The 16366-nt window shown below is 40.2% G+C and overlaps 1 protein-coding gene across 21 annotated transcripts in view; it reads left to right on the forward strand.

Moving 5' to 3' along the window:
* CDC14B (cell division cycle 14B) overlaps window positions 1–16366 on the forward strand; it is a 102814-nt gene that overhangs the window by 43591 nt on the left and 42857 nt on the right. For 16 of the 21 annotated variants that reach the window (XM_025423069.3, XM_025423067.3, XM_025423070.3 and 13 more), the window contains 3 exons: window positions 1802–1892; window positions 2454–2529; window positions 4973–5065. In XM_025423069.3, coding sequence (XP_025278854.1) covers window positions 1802–1892; window positions 2454–2529; window positions 4973–5065 — 260 coding nt within the window. Of the gene's footprint in view, window positions 1–203; window positions 457–1801; window positions 1893–2453; window positions 2530–4972; window positions 5066–16366 lie in introns of those variants that run through there. The other 5 variants (XM_025423071.3, XM_025423086.3, XM_049115668.1 and 2 more) reach the window with 5 other exon arrangements.

Consider the following 16366-nt stretch of genomic DNA (forward strand, 5'->3'; position numbering starts at 1 on the left):
GCCCTCGCCGTCCCTCTCCGCTGAGAGTCCCCTTAATGGCGGCCGGAGCCACTTGCTGACGAGGCTGCAGCCGGACCTCGAGACCAGAGCGGCGGGGCCCCACGGCGGCCAAGGCTCAGCCCCGGCCGGGCCCCGCGCCCCCCGCCCCGCCCCGCCCCGCCCCGCCCCGCCCCCGCCCCGTGCCCTCCGCCCTCCGTGTGGTGCGGTCCGGTCCGAGAGGATCCGAGGCGCGGGGCGGGCAGGCCCCGAGGAGGGCCGGGGCTGTGGCTGGGCGCCGCCCTTCCAACTTTGTTTGCTTCACTCCGGGGGTGCGGTCGCGGCTGCGCCTCCCCTCCCGGCGGGCGGTCCCGGGTCGACGCCCGGGCCTTACCTCCGCCCCGCCTTCCCGATGCCGCCGAGGCAGAGTCATGAGCCGGGAGGGCGCGGGGATCCCGCTGGTGGTGGAGGTGATCAGAGGTGAGTGCTGGGGCGCGGGGGCGCGACACCCGCACTCCCGCGTTTGGGGGACGGCTTCGGGGTCTCGGCCCTGCCGGGGACGCGGCGCGGGGGCGGGGCGGGGCGGGGCGGGGCGAGGAGGCTGCGGCTGCCGCCCTGGGCCCCCCGCCCACCCACCCACCCACCGTGGGCCGCCGGTGCCGCCCTCCCAGGACCCCGCCCCGGGGAACCCTCTCGGACGGGCGGGGGGCACCCGGTTGTGCTCCTCCCTGGCTGCCACAGAACTGGCCTCTGCTCCGCTGGGGTCGGATCCCAGGTCACTCTGTGCGCGGGGACCAAGGGTCATTCGTGGTGGGGAAGAAATAAGCTCCGTCAGCTGCTGGAGTGTCTGGTTGCAAGACGTTTCAGTTGAGAAGTTTGCAAGGAAATAAAGACAGCGACGCTGAGAGTTGAATTGCAGACAAAAATTGTGTAAATTACCATTTGGGGGAAGGATGCCAGCTGGCATTCTTTGTTCTTTACTATGTTGAAGGCTGCCCTTGACTTTGCTACAATCCGAGTGTGAGTGCTCTACTAACACACGTATGACCGCCAGTAGGTACTACAGGTGGGTGCCTGCTCCACCTAGGATCTCCAGGCAGCACCTTGGGGTGAGGTGGGGGAAGGGTGCAGCCTCAGAGCACTCTTGCTAAACTCCACGGAGCCCAGCTGCGTTTACGCAACACAAGTCCATCTCTCACTCCTCTTGGAGACACCTCTCATTGCTTAGTTCCTAATGGTAATTTGTCTAATTGTAGAAATCACACACACAAAAATAGTGATTCTGAATCAAGAAGTGGGGATCCCTAAGAACAGTTGAATAAACATATGGTTTGTTTCATTTGTGTTCTATAGCCATAAACATTAACTTTACAGCGATTTTGATAGCGTTCTTTAGCTTCTGTTTTAAAAAGCAGAATTTCTTACTGAAGACTTCTTAGGATGACTTGAAAACCTAGCAAAACATACCGCGAGTAATCTAGGTTGATGCCGAACTACCAAATGCATGCTGCCCTTTGCTGAAATTCCTTAGCCCAGGGGAACTAGACTTTTGTAATGAGAGGTTCCTCTAGAAGTTTAGCCATGTTGCTATGTGAAAAATTACTTATTGTTATTGACATTTCTGGTTAAAAACAATTTCTCCTTTAAAAATGTTGCTTATGTTACCTACCAAGATAGCACAACATTTTGAAATTACCCATTGGCACCCTTTAATTTAAAATTTAAAATTTAAAAATTGACTTAATCTGAAAAGAGTTGCATCATGATATGTGAAACGTTTTTTTAATAACCTGAAGGAAGGAACATTGCAATTTTTCCATTGCAGATCGCCTTTGTTTTGCCATTCTCTACAGCAGACCAAAGAGTTCATCAAATGTACATTATTTCAGCATAGATAATGAACTTGAATATGAGAAGTAAGTATTGCTTTTTAAAAGATTGTTACTAACTTTTTTTATTTTGAAGAATCTAAAGGTATGTTTGTAAATAGAATAGCCTTGGAAAATTGAAAATTTGTTGATGGATAATTGCAGAATGCTTTTTTTCTTGGTAGTATAACCCTTGGTAATAAAGTACATCCTTAGGGAAAATATCAAAATGAAGGAACTTCCTAAATTTGACAACTTGTATTTGAAATCCTAACAGATTAAAGTATAATGAGATATAAACTAGTATATTAATAAGTAAGATGTGGTGTTTTTACCATTGGAAAAACAGCTTCTTCATTCAGATGTTATTGAGGCTAGACTTCAGCATTGTAGCACTTGTCGTATTTTTTTTTGTCATATTTTTTAATAGGAGTTATTTACCAGAATAGCACTAGTTTGCCACTAGTAGGGCAGTATCATTAAGTTGTATGACCAATGACAATTTGGTGTATGCTTTCTTGTCTTAGTTGGATCTTGTAGTTCCAAAAAGACATTTATATTTAGAGGATCTAGAATGTATATGTATGTTTTTGTTTTTCATTTTTAAAGCTTCTACGCAGATTTTGGACCACTCAATCTGGCAATGGTTTACAGATATTGTTGCAAGATAAATAAGAAATTAAAGGTAAAATCTTTTTTACTTAAGATTTGACTTAGGTAATCATTGTTAGCTTGATTCTGATGAGGGAAAATAAAGGAAAATATACCTCTATTTTTTTTTTTATTAAAAAACCAATAACACATAAAACACCTTATTTCTCACTACAGTGGTGTTTGGGACATACATGTGATTTTTGTTATATATAGTCATAGTATTTATGTTTGTTTTCCACAGTTTTGACTGAGTGGTTTAAGATTGATTGGGTCATTTGGTTCTGATTTGGATTGATGATGCTCAGATACTTGAAAAGCCAAAGTAGAAATTGGTTAATGAAATAAAACCTCTTGCTGCCTGATCTAATTGGGACTGAACCCTTGCTTTGGTCATTGTTCTTTCTGCTTCACTTGGACAGAGTGCTAGCAAATTAATAAAAGATACTGGCTCATCTCACTTCCATTCTTTTTTTTAAAGATTTTATTTATTTATTTGGGAGAGAATTATGAACCCGCGCTCGAGTAGGAGACAAAGACAGAGGAAGGGGGGGAGAGGGGGGGAAAGAAGGGGGAAAGAAGGGGCAGCGGGAGCACGCACAACATGGGGCTCAATCCCAGAATCCTCACCCCAGCCGAAGGCAAACACTTAACCAACTGAGCCATCCAGGTGCCCCAACTTCCATTCTATCTTTAATCTGTCATGGTATTGTACTACTCGTGACTTTTCACCCCATCTTCCCCTCACCTTCCCCTCACCAGGGAAGCAGGGGCAAACTGTTTTTTTAAGACCATGTATGAGAGTTGCAAAAGTGTATTTCTATTAGTTTGAACTTAGACACCATTCTTCTATCTTAAAAACTTGTAAGTTATGGTGACATCAATAAAAAGTGTTTATGTGTTCCTAGCAATTCCAAACTTGTCACTGTAAATTCTCAAATAGAAAAATCTGGAAACAACATTACCCAATTGATTACCTACCATACTAATAATACACAGAAGAAATAATATTTATTTTCAATTAAAAATTAAATCATATTAAAAATTTATGAGTAAGGCAAATTTTTTCCCCTTGAGCCTCAAACCTAAAATTCCCGATTATAAACGTTAGAAGCACTTGTCAAAGGAGTTACTGATCTGCAGAATGGAAGTAGTAGGATTGCCTTTTCTTTTTTGTATTCCATGTTTGCCCTACAGATTTGTGTAGAGATGGAGACTCTTCTTTCTGGACTTTATTTTTCTCTTGAATAAGAGTATAAGCATTTATAGCCTTGTATATTTATGTCCACACCCTCCTCCTCTTTTCTGGTTGCTAATGGCAGATCTTTTGTTCATACAGGGCTGGGAAGCTAAAAAGACCCCCTCCCCCAACTTGTGTTTCTTTGCTTTAATTTTGAAAGACTTTATCACCCCTATACTCCACGTTTTATCCTTTGACTGAAACAAGAATGTACTGGTATATTGGTCTTTTTTTTTTTTTTTTTTTAAACTTTCTATAATTTAGCAAAACAACTTCCAGGGTGTTGACCACCCAGCCTGATGAAATACTACTGCCTGTTTAATTAGTGACAAAAGTGTACTGAGAGTTTGAATTAAAGTTGTCTTGTACTTGTGTTACTCTGTTGGCTGGTTGGGTTTGGGTTTTGTTTGTTAAAATCAACTTGATTTCTTACACTGTGTAAACAACTAAAGGAAAATATGTACACGTTCATCATTAAATCACAGAAGCCAAGAAATACGTGCTTTTTGAACTGAATATATCCTTTTCCTTATGCCTACCTGAATCTGTTTCTGCTCACGTTAGTGAAATACAGGTGAGGAGGTGCTAACTAATCATATGCTTTTTTGGTTTTTTAATTCCATATCCTTTTTATTTAACTTTTTATTGAAGTACAATGTATGTAACAGCAATAGGTACAGATCTTGAGTGCACAACTCAGTGAATTTTCACAAAGTGAATATAGGTTACCATCCTGGTCATCAAATCAAGAACAGAACATTAACAATGCCACACAAGAGCCCACTTATGCTGTTGTCTTTGCTCCACCCTCACCCTGTCCTCCTACCCCATTCATCATCTTGATTTCTAACAGAATGAATTATTTTTGCCTGTTTTAATATACCCTTTTAATTATAAAGGTTTGGGGAATGTACTTAAGAACAAAAACAGAAAAAGCCTCCCCTATCACTGCTGTTTCCAGCATCTTATGTATTCTTTCAGAGCTTATGCTCCAAGCATATATCTCTTCATGTCCCCTCCCTAACCCCTTAACTGTACTTTCATCCCAGTCCAAGAACATGTCTTTTTTGGGAAGGTACATGGTATTTTGGGGTATCAAAGTCAATCATTTTCAAGATCTTGCTAAGATGAATGCTTTTACATTGTAAGGTTTGGAATTTATCTTCATCACAAAATGAAGTTTTAGAAGACTCAAAATTAAAAGAGAGAATACTAACAGCTGTTTATCTTTATATAGTCCATCACAATGATGAGGAAGAAAATTATTCATTTTACTGGCTCTGATCAGAGAAAACAAGCAAATGCTGCTTTCCTTATTGGATGTTATATGGTGAGTATTTAATGGATTTCCTAACATATTGCATAGTGAACATGCATCCAATGGTGCTACTTCAAAGCAATTGAAATTTTGAAATTACTTTTTCTAAGATAGTATCTTGATTTCTTTCCAGAAGGAACGTGTTTTGCTTTTAAAGATTTGACCAACAGGGAAGCCTGTGCATTTTGGGGGGATGAGGTGTATGGGAGATTTCTGTACTTTTTACTCCGTTTGCTGTTCTGAACCTAAAACTGCTCTTTAAAAAGTCTATTTTCTAAGAAATTGACCAACTCCCAGGAAGACCTTTGTATATGTTATGGCACTTAAGGTTAGAAAAAACAGCCCCCAAAGCTTTGTTTTATAAACCCATGATCATTTAGTGAGGTTGTGAAAGTAGAACCAGGACCAGTAAATTTTTTTCTAGAGAAACATCAAAGTGCAGCACATGAGGTAAGGGTGCTTTATAATTTGAATATAAGCGATTTTTTTCCTAACTAAGATGTGACTCTTAGGTCTATTCTTACAGATTCTTTCCATTTTCATCAAAACATCTAGCATGAAGATATGGCGAGTCCGTGTTACAGGAAAAAGGGTACATGCTACATAGGCTACACAGGACATCAAGAGGTCTAGTTGAATCATTGGAAAATATGCTTTGGAATAGCCAATATTTATACAAGAGTCATAAACTTCATTTATTTTAAGCATCACGAAAGATCTTTGTTTCTTTAGAGTCACATTTTATTACTGCCTAGTACTTTCATCTATGGAAATACCTTAGCAACAATTTTTCCAGAGTAGGCTGAGAGCTCGTCCAGAATAGTGCCCCTTATCTGTTTGTTGGTGTGGAACCTGGCTGCCCTATTGATGGAAGAAGAATAGCTAGTGGATGTGTCTTCTACTCCCACCCACCATTAGGGGATTGTTTTTGAAATTCTTTAGATAAGTTATTTTTCTTCCCCAACTTGCTACTTGCCTCTGTCATGCTTTCCTTCCTTTGAAAATTATTTTCTGGTATATAGTTTAATGATTTGGAATATATAGTGATTAAACCAGAGGTTTTGGTAATAGCTGAAATTGCACCTAAGCATTTACTAATTTCCTTTTCTGTGTTTAAGGTAAATCATTAACAAAGGTAATTAGGGCCTTTTTGCTTTTATTTTCCTCTTCGAGTGCTTACAGAAGTAGTTGATAGAAATATTTCTGGTCTTTAAAAAAAAAAAAAGGGCAGCTCTGGTGGCGCAGCGGTTTAGCGCCGCTGGCAGCCTGGGGTGTGATCCTGGAGACCCGGAATCGAGTCCCACATCGGGCTCCCTGCATGGAGCCTGCTTCTCCCTCCGCCTGTGTCTCTGCCTCTCTCTTCGCTCTCTCTGAATGAATGAATAAATAAATCTTTAAAAAAAAAAAAGAAAAAAAAGAAATCTTTCTGGGATACTTCTAAGTTTTCTTATCATCTCTGAATGTGTGAAACACAGGTTTGTAGATTAGGCCTACTAAAATTTGACTTCTTAAGCGTACCCAGATGTGGTGCTTTTGTTTGTGTTTTTCCCATCTCTCCTGCTCTGTATTGTGCTTAGGAATAATTCTTAGGGGGAAAAAAGCCTAGACTAGTTCTTAAGAAAAAGAGTATGGAGAGGTGGCTCTTTGAATAACTGGGGCATGTGGTCCCATTACTTAGCCCATCAATGAGAAGAGGACCTCATGGATTAGAATCAATCATGACTCATGACAGCTTTACAGAAAAAGGGATGCAGCCAGAATTCTTGGGGTTTGTAAAATATTAAAGGGAACCCTGGAGAAATGGCCCTTAGTGTGACAGTGAAAATATTTACCCATCCAGGAGAAAATAGAGGAAGACACTCCGTTTAAGAGAACGTGCTCCTGAGTAGAACACACACAGCTCTGCTTGCACTGCTCTTGGCTCAGTCATTCATCCCTGGTCCATGACCTGTTCCCAAGATGGGGCATGGGGAGAAGGCTACAGGGAGCCAGACATGGGGACATCAGTGAAGAACCCTCAGAGGGTTGTTGCAAGCATGGTGGGAAACAAGGATTTTGTTAAAAACGGTGCTTAATAATTTTATAAATAAGAAATCTCTTTTTAAAAATCTTGTTGCTGTTGGAAAAAAACAATGACCCTTTGGCATATTTACTGAAAATTTGTTGTCATATTTGTTCTAAGTTTGCTGTTGGTCTTTTGACTTTGTTTATGTTTGCATTTTGGCATGTAAAAGTTTATTTTTCTATATTTAACATATTTAGAGTTAGAAATCCTTTCGGGATTTTACACTCTCAGATTGGCACTGATTTGATTGGTTAAGAAAGTGCCAGGTAAGTAATTTGGACATTCACTTGAGTTCATTCCTCTGCTTAGTTAAGAAACCAGCTTGGCAGGAGGATTACAGCTCTTGGCTGTAGCAAAAGTCTTTGCAGCCATGACTGGCTGGCTAAAGTAGGGGCTTGGAGTTGAAATGATGGTAGGTGGGAAGACAGAAAAACTTCCAAGAAAAGGAAATTTATTTATTTTTAAAGATTTTGTTTCTTTATTAGATAGTGTGTGAAAGAGAGCATGAGCGGGGAATTGTAGGGGAGAGGGAGAAGCAGGCTCCCTGCTGAGCAGGGACCCCCCCCCCCAACTCTGGGCTGGATCCCAGGACCCTGGGATCATGACCTGAGCCAAAGGCAAGATGGCTTAGCTAACTGAGCCACCCAGAGGCCCTGAGAAAGGAAACTGGTCAGTAGCAGAGGAGTGTCAAGATATAATATAGATATCTCAAAACATTAAATATCAAAGTAAGTAAGTGAAAATTTGATCTGGTTGAAGTCTGTTGAATCCTCTGATCAAAGTTTTTAGAAAGAGTGAGAGTTCCCTAAAATTGATCTGCAGCCTTCATAACCATGTTTTGGGGTTGTTGAGGAATTTGGAGATAGTAGTGATTTTTAGTGATTAACGTGGAAGATGGTGTGGTAATGTTAGAACAAAAAATCTGGAGGAAGAACTGTCAGTAAGAAAGTATTCCCAGTAAGCTGACTCTCTATCCATCTTTTTACACTCTGGGCCTCTGAAACGAATGTCTTCTTCATCTTCATGTATTCCAAAGGACCTAATACGGAGTGTGGAGCAGGCTTGTTTTTTTTTTTTGTTTGTTTTTGTTTGTTTTGTCTTAAAAGCAGAGGAGGGGATCCCTGGGTGGCGCAGCGGTTTGGCGCCTGCCTTTGGCCCAGGGCGCGATCCTGGAGACCCGGGATCGAATCCCATATCAGGCTCCCGGTGCATGGAGCCTGCTTCTCCCTCTGCCTGTGTCTTTGCCTCTCTCTCTCTCTGTGACTATCATAAGTAAATAAATAAAAATTAAAAAAAAAAAAAAGAGGAGGTTAGGTTTTGCAAATACTCAAAATACTCAACTATTAAAACAGGATTGATACGCTCATGCTTTGTTAGTCCCTTTTTTCAGTTGGTCACGTGCCACCTGTGGCAGAAGAAGTGAGATTATTAGCTTAACTATTCATTTGTCTTTGTGTATTTCCAAGTACTGCATGTTATGTGGCCTGGTAAATGGTTTTACCAACTATCTGGAATGGTAGGAGCTTTGGTAAGAAATTGTGGTGAAGGTAAAATTCTTTTATATAGTTGAAGAATAAAAAAGATAACTGAATTTTTCTTCTTACAGAAAGATAAATATCACATCATTTTATGAAGTCATCAGTTTACCCTGTTGTGATAATTCAGTGGTTATTATCTAGCCAGATTTTGGGGGTGGTGGCATTTAAGCTGTCATTTGAAGGAAAGGTGAATTTTTAAAAAAAGATTATATGTATTTATTTGAGGGGGAGGGAGAGGGAGAAGCAGGCTCCCCGCTGAGCCCAATGTGGGGCTCAATGTGAGGCTCGATCCCAGGACCCTGGGATTATGATCTGAGCCGAAGGCAGATAGATGTTTAACAGACTGAGCCACCCAGGTGCCCCTGAAGTAAAGGTGAAATTTTAAGTGGAAAAGCAAGTGCCCTTCAAAACAAATTCATGATAGTGAAGAGAGTATTCTGAAAGTAAAAGTTTGAAACTTTGTTTTGTCATTTTGTTGTGAAAAATGTCATGTACATTTATACCTTTGAAAATTTAGAAAATTTTCCTTAAAAAGAAACCTTTTATATTTATATAAGTAGGATATGTGTATATGTGTGTGTACTATAACCATATGTTTTATGTTCACCAGTATAGTTTTATCACCTGTTTTTTTCAGTCAGTGGTCTGTCCTTCCACTTTATATTTTTTTTTTTAATTTTTATTTATTTATGATAGTTACAGAGAGAGAGAGAGGCAGAGACACAGGCAGAGGGAGAAGCAGGCTCCATGCACCGGGAGCCCGACGTGGGACTCGATCCCGGGTCTCCAGGATCGCGCCCTGGGCCAAAGGCAGGCACCAAACCGCTGCGCCACCCAGGGATCCCTGTCCTTCCACTTTAGTACATACTCCATCATCTCTGTACCTGGATTATATTCATATTTCCTCCATTGATCTAAAATGTCCAGAGCAATATCTAATCCAGGACCGTGTATTGTGTGTGACTATTGTGCCCTTAATCTCTCTCACACATGCATGGTCCCTTTTTGCTAACACTGATTTATGAGACCAGGCCTTTTATGGACTGTTCCACCTTTTGAATTTCTCTGTTTTTTTATCTTGTGGTATTTTTTAACTTGTTTCTCCATTCTCTGTATGTCTTGTGAACCGGAAGTTAAATCTATAGCCTCATGCATTAATAGTATATGTTGCATCATATCTGAAAACAAATGATACCTAAATTACCGTTATGGATGCTAAAAATGACCACTGGATTTGGTGCTTTCAAATTCCTTTATTTTTTTTTTTTTTAATTTTTATTTATTTATGATAGTCACAGAGAGAGAGAGAGAGAGAGGCAGAGACACAGGCAGAGGGAGAAGCAGGCTCCATGCACTGGGAGCCCGATGTGGGATTCGATCCTGGGTTCCAGGATCGCGCCCTAGGCCAAAGGCAGGCGCCAAACCGCTGCGCCACCCAGGGATCCCTCAAATTCCTTTAATGTATGGTTTTCTCCTTTATAACTTAGTGGGTTCTGTATGGTATCATTTTGGAACAATTTGTATGTTCAATACCCTGTCAATCATGAATCTAGTGTTTTATTTTTTTTAAAGGTTTTATTTATTTATTCATGAGAGACACAGAGAGAGAGAGAGGCAGAGACATAGGCAAAGAGAGAAGCAGGCTTCCGGGACTCCAGGATCACACCCTGAGCTGAAGGCAGGTGCTTAACCGCTGAGCCACCCAGGCAGCCCAATATTTAGTATTTTAAACAACAGTTTATAGTACTTGCCTCAATCATTAATTATATTTGAGTTTCAGTAAAACCATAATTTCTAATTATTTTATTCATCCTTCATTTATTAGCTGACTTTCTTTTATGGGAATTGAACTTCCCCTCTTCCAGCCGAGGCTCTGGTTATCCTGAAACCAATTTCCTACTAAAAAGGCAGAATGAATGGTCTTTTTCCTTTAAGTAGTTTTCAGTCAAGGGTTATATTAATAGCCACAAAAGAAAATGTTATAACCTGCCTTAAAATCATCTAAATGAAGTTTCAGTGGATCTTATACTTATTTGCTAAACATTTAAAAAATGTACAGCACTTTCCCCATTAGTTTTTAACAACATCTGATTAGCATTTAGGAAATTGGGAATTTACTAACCAAATGTCCATCATTGCTAGATGGAATGAAAGAAAATGAGTGTAATCATTCCCGTATGTGCATTTACTTATCATAGTAAAGTTTCTTTTTTAGTCACAGCACCCATTTAAATCAAGAATTGAAACAGCTGTACATGATTTTGTTTATATGAAGCTCTTGGAAGATGTCTCTGTTCCATAGTGACAGTAAGCATATCAGTGGTTGCCTCAGACTTGTGGGGAAGGGGGAAACATTTGGGATTAACTGAGAAGATCCACAGGAGAACTTTTGAGGTGATGGACATTTCCTACTTGGATTGTTGTTGTGGTCATATAGCTGTGGACAGTTGAAATCTATTGACCTATATACATTTAAAATGTATGTTTTCGTTGATTGTAAGTTACACTTCCATAAGTTTTTTTTTTTTTTTTTTTCCAAACAACCAAAAAGAAAGCAAGCAAGGGAGCTGAACTTACAACCAGGCTTTTAAATCAAGATACTTGGGATCCCTGGGTGGCGCAGCGGTTTGGCGCCTGCCTTTGGCCCAGGGCGCGATCCCGGAGACCCGGGATCGAGTCCCACGTCGGGCTCCCGGTGCATGGAGCCTGCTTCTCCCTCTGCCTGTGTCTCTGCCTCTCTCTCTCTCTCTGTGACTATCATAAATAAATAAAAATTAAAAAATAAAATAAAATAAATCAAGATACTTAAAAAATGAAGCATTAACTGTTAAATATATTAATATTTTATTTTATTTTAAAGTATGATCACTAATCATTTAAGAAATGATAGTCACTTTCTGTTACTATTTATTTTTTTATGTGTATACTTTGTAATAGAAGTGGTGGTGTGTTATTATACTAGTAGGTATAAACGTTAATTTTTATTTTTTTAAAGGTTTTATTTATTTATTCATGAGAGACACAGGCAGAGAGGCAGAGACACAGGCAGAGGGAGAAATAGGCTCCATGCAGGGACCCCAACACGGGACTTGATCCTGGGTCTCCAGGATCACACCCCGGGCCGAAGGTGGCGCTAAACCACTGAGCCACCCGGGCTGCCCACAAAACAGTTTTTTGGAAGAGGCCACTGAGCTGGCTTTTAATTTCAATTTATGTAGAGTATCTGGCACCAATTAATAAGCATTCATTAAATGTCTTTCTATTTCCTGTTTCTTTCAACTATTATCATACCTTAAATATTCTTTTTATATTAAAAAACAAGAAAGTTGCCATATTATCTTACTGGTCATCAACTTTGGTTATATCTTATTGACCAGCAGTTATATTTTTCTGCAGATATATAATATTCAGCTCTTCCACAAGTTAAATGTACTTTTGAGGGCTAATCTGGGAAATTAACCCTTTTTTCTAACATATTTGTGGCTGTGTTCTGAGTATAAAATAAATGATGCAAGCAAACTCTTGGTACATAGCTTGCAAATTTGTTTTCCTTAATGTTTTAAGAGATTACTTTGGGAGAGCTAATTGTGCTAACATGTAGATTCCTTGTTCAAAATTTATCACTCTGTAAGTAGTATTTTTTATTTCTAAGCAATTTTTGTAACCTTTAGAATGGCTTACCTTGTAAACATTTGCACTGAAAATTGTACTCATTAAATCCTAAGAATTTATTAATTCACAGTCTGAATAGAATCCTAATTGTGTCAGATTTGAGATTATTTCAACAGTCATGATAAGAGCTCAGGGACTTAATTTGTTAGTTAATGATGGTCTTTTGAATCTCTGGTCTACTTCTTAAGGATTTAATGATTTTGAACCCAGAGTAGTCAGTGCTAGGTGAAGGTGGCTACCTGTTGAAGGGATCAGGTAAGAAACTAAGACAAAGGGAGCAGAAAGGATCTGAAAGCCACAGGTAAGAATCCAGTTCAGGAAATAGTCTAGCTGGGGCAGCAAAGACTACAGGACCAAGGGGGTAGGAGGGACAGCTCAAGTTTTTATAAGTACTCATCCTTGGGCAGATACTGTGGTGTCGGTGACAGGCAGGGCAACAGCAACAGGCTGCTGTGAATAGCAACCAGAAGGCAGGTTAGTGTGAGGTGTGCCCAGAAGGGGACAAGGCCATGTGGTGGAGGTAGCTGTGGGCATCCCTGCTGTTGTCAGCCTTGCTTCCTTTCTCGCCCTAGTGAGCCTGACCGCAGCTATTAGAGCCACCTGGGACACAATTTGGGGAAAGAGTGAAGATAAATGGCTCTCTCTGTTATAAGCTTTGATTGTAGATTTTTTTTTTTTTTTTTTATGATAGGCACACAGTGAGAGACAGAGGCAGAGACATAGGCAGAGGGAGAAGCAGGCTCCATGCACCGGGAGCCCGATGTGGGATTCGATCCCGGGTCTCCCGGGTCTCCAGGATCGCGCCCTGGGCCAAAGGCAGGCGCCAAACCGCTGCGCCACCCAGGGATCCCTGACTGTAGATCTTTTAAGCTCTCTGGAATGTTGGAATCCTGTCCCTGTTGCAGTACTTGTTTTAGATAGTATGGTTTCTTGTCTATAAATAAGGTCTGAGCAGTAGGCTCTCTCCATCCAGTAACAAGCAGTGTGATTTTGGGTGACCAGCAAATATCACAGGTTGGAAAGTAGTGACCTACTAGTTTTATGTAACTGAGTATTTATAAATAGTAGTTTGTTTTTGCTAATGTTTAAAAATTAGGTTTCATGCAAAAAGAAAAATTAAGATTTTTGCTTTGTTTTGAAAAAATATCCCTACTGCCCACATAGTATAGCCATGTGCACTAAGACCCAGAGCCCAATTTCCTCACGTTTATTAGGTATCTGGTCTTGGTAGATATATGATTGCTATGCCAAACTTGCAGTTTCCCTTTATCTAAATTGAGGATCATTATACCAACCTACTATATTTATAAATAACTGAAAAATTAAAACTATTGAAATATAAGGTCATCTGATTTTTTTTAAGTGATAGAATTTTTTTTTATATTAGTGCAGGAGCTGTGAAAGTGATTTTACCTTGTTTACTTATTTTATCATATAAAATTGTGTATTGTATATAGTCTTGTCCCTGCTCATCATTTTTATTCAGCAGTTGGATCTTGAAGCTTATTTCCAACGTGTGTTGGTTCATGAACATTCTGTGTTAATCTGGAGAGTGATTTTTTTTTTTTTAAAGATCATTCAAGTGTTGGCATAGGAAAGACTATGTCATTTGGTTGAAGTGAAAATAGTTAATACTGGAAACATTGTGACATTTCTCCATGAAAAATATTTGAAAATGGCTATGGGTTTATCAGGCTGCCACATTTGTTGTAGAATTTAAACACCCTTTGTTATTCTTCATTCTCATGATGATTGTGTAATGTTTTAGTTTTTAAAACTGTACCAAAGGTTCTCTGAGTACATAGCTTAAGCTTCAAAATGTTGTATGTAGGGATCCCTGGGTGGTTAAGCGGTTTAGCGTCTGCCTTCTGCCCAGGGCATGATCCTGGAGTTCCGGGATGAGTCCTACATCAGGCTCCCTGCATGGAGCCTACTTCTCCCTCTGCCTGTGTCTCTGCCTCTCTTGTGTGTCTCTTGTGAATAAATAAATAAAATCTTTAAAAAACCCAAAATGTTTTATGTAAGAATAAGAAGCATGTGCTTAAATGATTGGGCTTTATTATTTGGGGCCTGAATTGTCAGGATTGAAACCAAATGATCAGGCTGTGATTCTTTTCTTTCAATCCACTGATTTCATTCATCACTGGTTGAGCCCTTCCCAGGTTTCAAAACATAGGTCTGTAGTCTAAGGTTCAGAGTCTTTACAGGGACTGGGGCATGCAGATGATAATTTAAAAATACGGACATGGAAGTCCTAGAAATGACTATAGTACTACTCAGCAAAGATCTTTGCACTGTGACTTCAAAAAGCACTACTGACTTATCAGATATTTGTCCCACAATATTTTATTCATCCTGTGAGATTGCCATTTGCTTCTTCAGAGAGATTACCTACCTCAGAGAGAGAGATGACAGCATGCTCCCTCTTCTGATGCTTTCAAAGCCATGGGGATTGCTTGCGTTTACCTCCGCACTTGTCACCTATTTGCTTATTTATCCTCTCTTAACTGAAGTGACTATTTCCTTACTCACTGTTTATCATGCTACTCTATTACCTATTGCTGCCTGACAAATTACCCCACTGGGCTGCAGTCATCTGAAGTTGTCAGTTAAAAGTGACAACTGTTACTGTCAGTTAACACTGGTTATTGGCATGGGGCTTCTCTTCTTGCCACACGGGCTGCCGGAGTACCCTCACTTAATGACACCTTGAGGTACCCAGAGTGAGAAATCCCAGACAGAAGCCACAGTGTCATTTATGAGTTAGCCTCAGAAGCCACACACTGCCATTTGTGCATTGTTTACACATGGGTGCCCTATTCATTGTGGGAGGGGGCTCCGCAAGGTGGGAATGCCAGGAGGTGAGCATCATGAGGGCTGTTTTGGAAGCTAGCTACCACAGCTGTTTAATCTCTCTCTTGTTCCTCATTTGTTGCTTCCTATTTTTGGACAGCAATGTGGAATTAGAATGACCATTCTATATTTGTACATAGCTTCTCATGAAAATATACCAAAGGAATTTGAAAAGGACCTAGCTTCCAAATTGCTAGGAACACTGACGGTTCGTAAAATTACACTGATTTAGAGTTTACTAATTTGAGGATTTGTGTTAATATAGGAGCCGTTTATAGGGTTTTTCTTATATTTAGAATAATTTCATATGGCAAGGCCTTTTGACTAGGGAAGATGCGTGGGTGTACAATTAAAAATGATACTAGCTGCAAATATTTACTTAATAGTTGTGTGTCTTGGTCCTTTTGGGTAGGTGTAACAAACTACCAGAGCCTGGGAGGCTTATAAACACACAGAAATTTATTTCTCTTATGGAGGCTGGGAGTTCCAAGATCAGGGTGTGTCAGCAACCTGGTGAGGGCTGTCACATGGCAGAAGGGAGCTAAGGATCTCTGGAGCCTCTTTAATAAGGCACCCCTCCCATCCATGATGGTTCCACCCTTATGGCTAACCATCTCAGAGCTCCCATCTACTAATACCATCACCTCTTGGGGCTTAGGATTTCAACATAGGAATTTGCAAGACGGGACACACATTCAGACTATAGCATTATATAAATAGACTCATTCTGAGTCTATAAATTTCCTTTAACTTATCTCATTATACCCAGTATCTATTTATGTACATTATGTACAGTCAATCCACAACTGGGTTTAAAAATAATGTTTTTGAAAAGTTTACTACTAGGGATTCAGTTTTTATTCCCCTAAAGGATTGGGCTCCCTATAGGAAGCCTGCTTCTCCTTCTGCCTGTGTCTCTGCCTGTCTCTGTGTCTTTCATGAATAAATAAATAAATAAATATTTTAAAAAATTATAAAAAATAAATAAAAATTAAAAAGGATGCCTAGGTGGCTCAGCAGTTGAGCCTCTGCCTTTGGCTCAGGGCATGATAGGGGATCTGGGATCGAGTCCCACACATCAGACTCTCCACAGGGAGCCTGCTACTCCCTCTGCCTGTGTCTCTGCCTCTCTCTGTGTCTCTCATGAATAAATAAATAAATCTTTAAAACAATAATAAAAAATAA

The sequence above is a fragment of the Canis lupus genome, chromosome 1 (assembly GCF_003254725.2).
Source record: "Canis lupus dingo isolate Sandy chromosome 1, ASM325472v2, whole genome shotgun sequence".
Classification (NCBI taxonomy): Eukaryota; Metazoa; Chordata; class Mammalia; order Carnivora; family Canidae; genus Canis; species Canis lupus.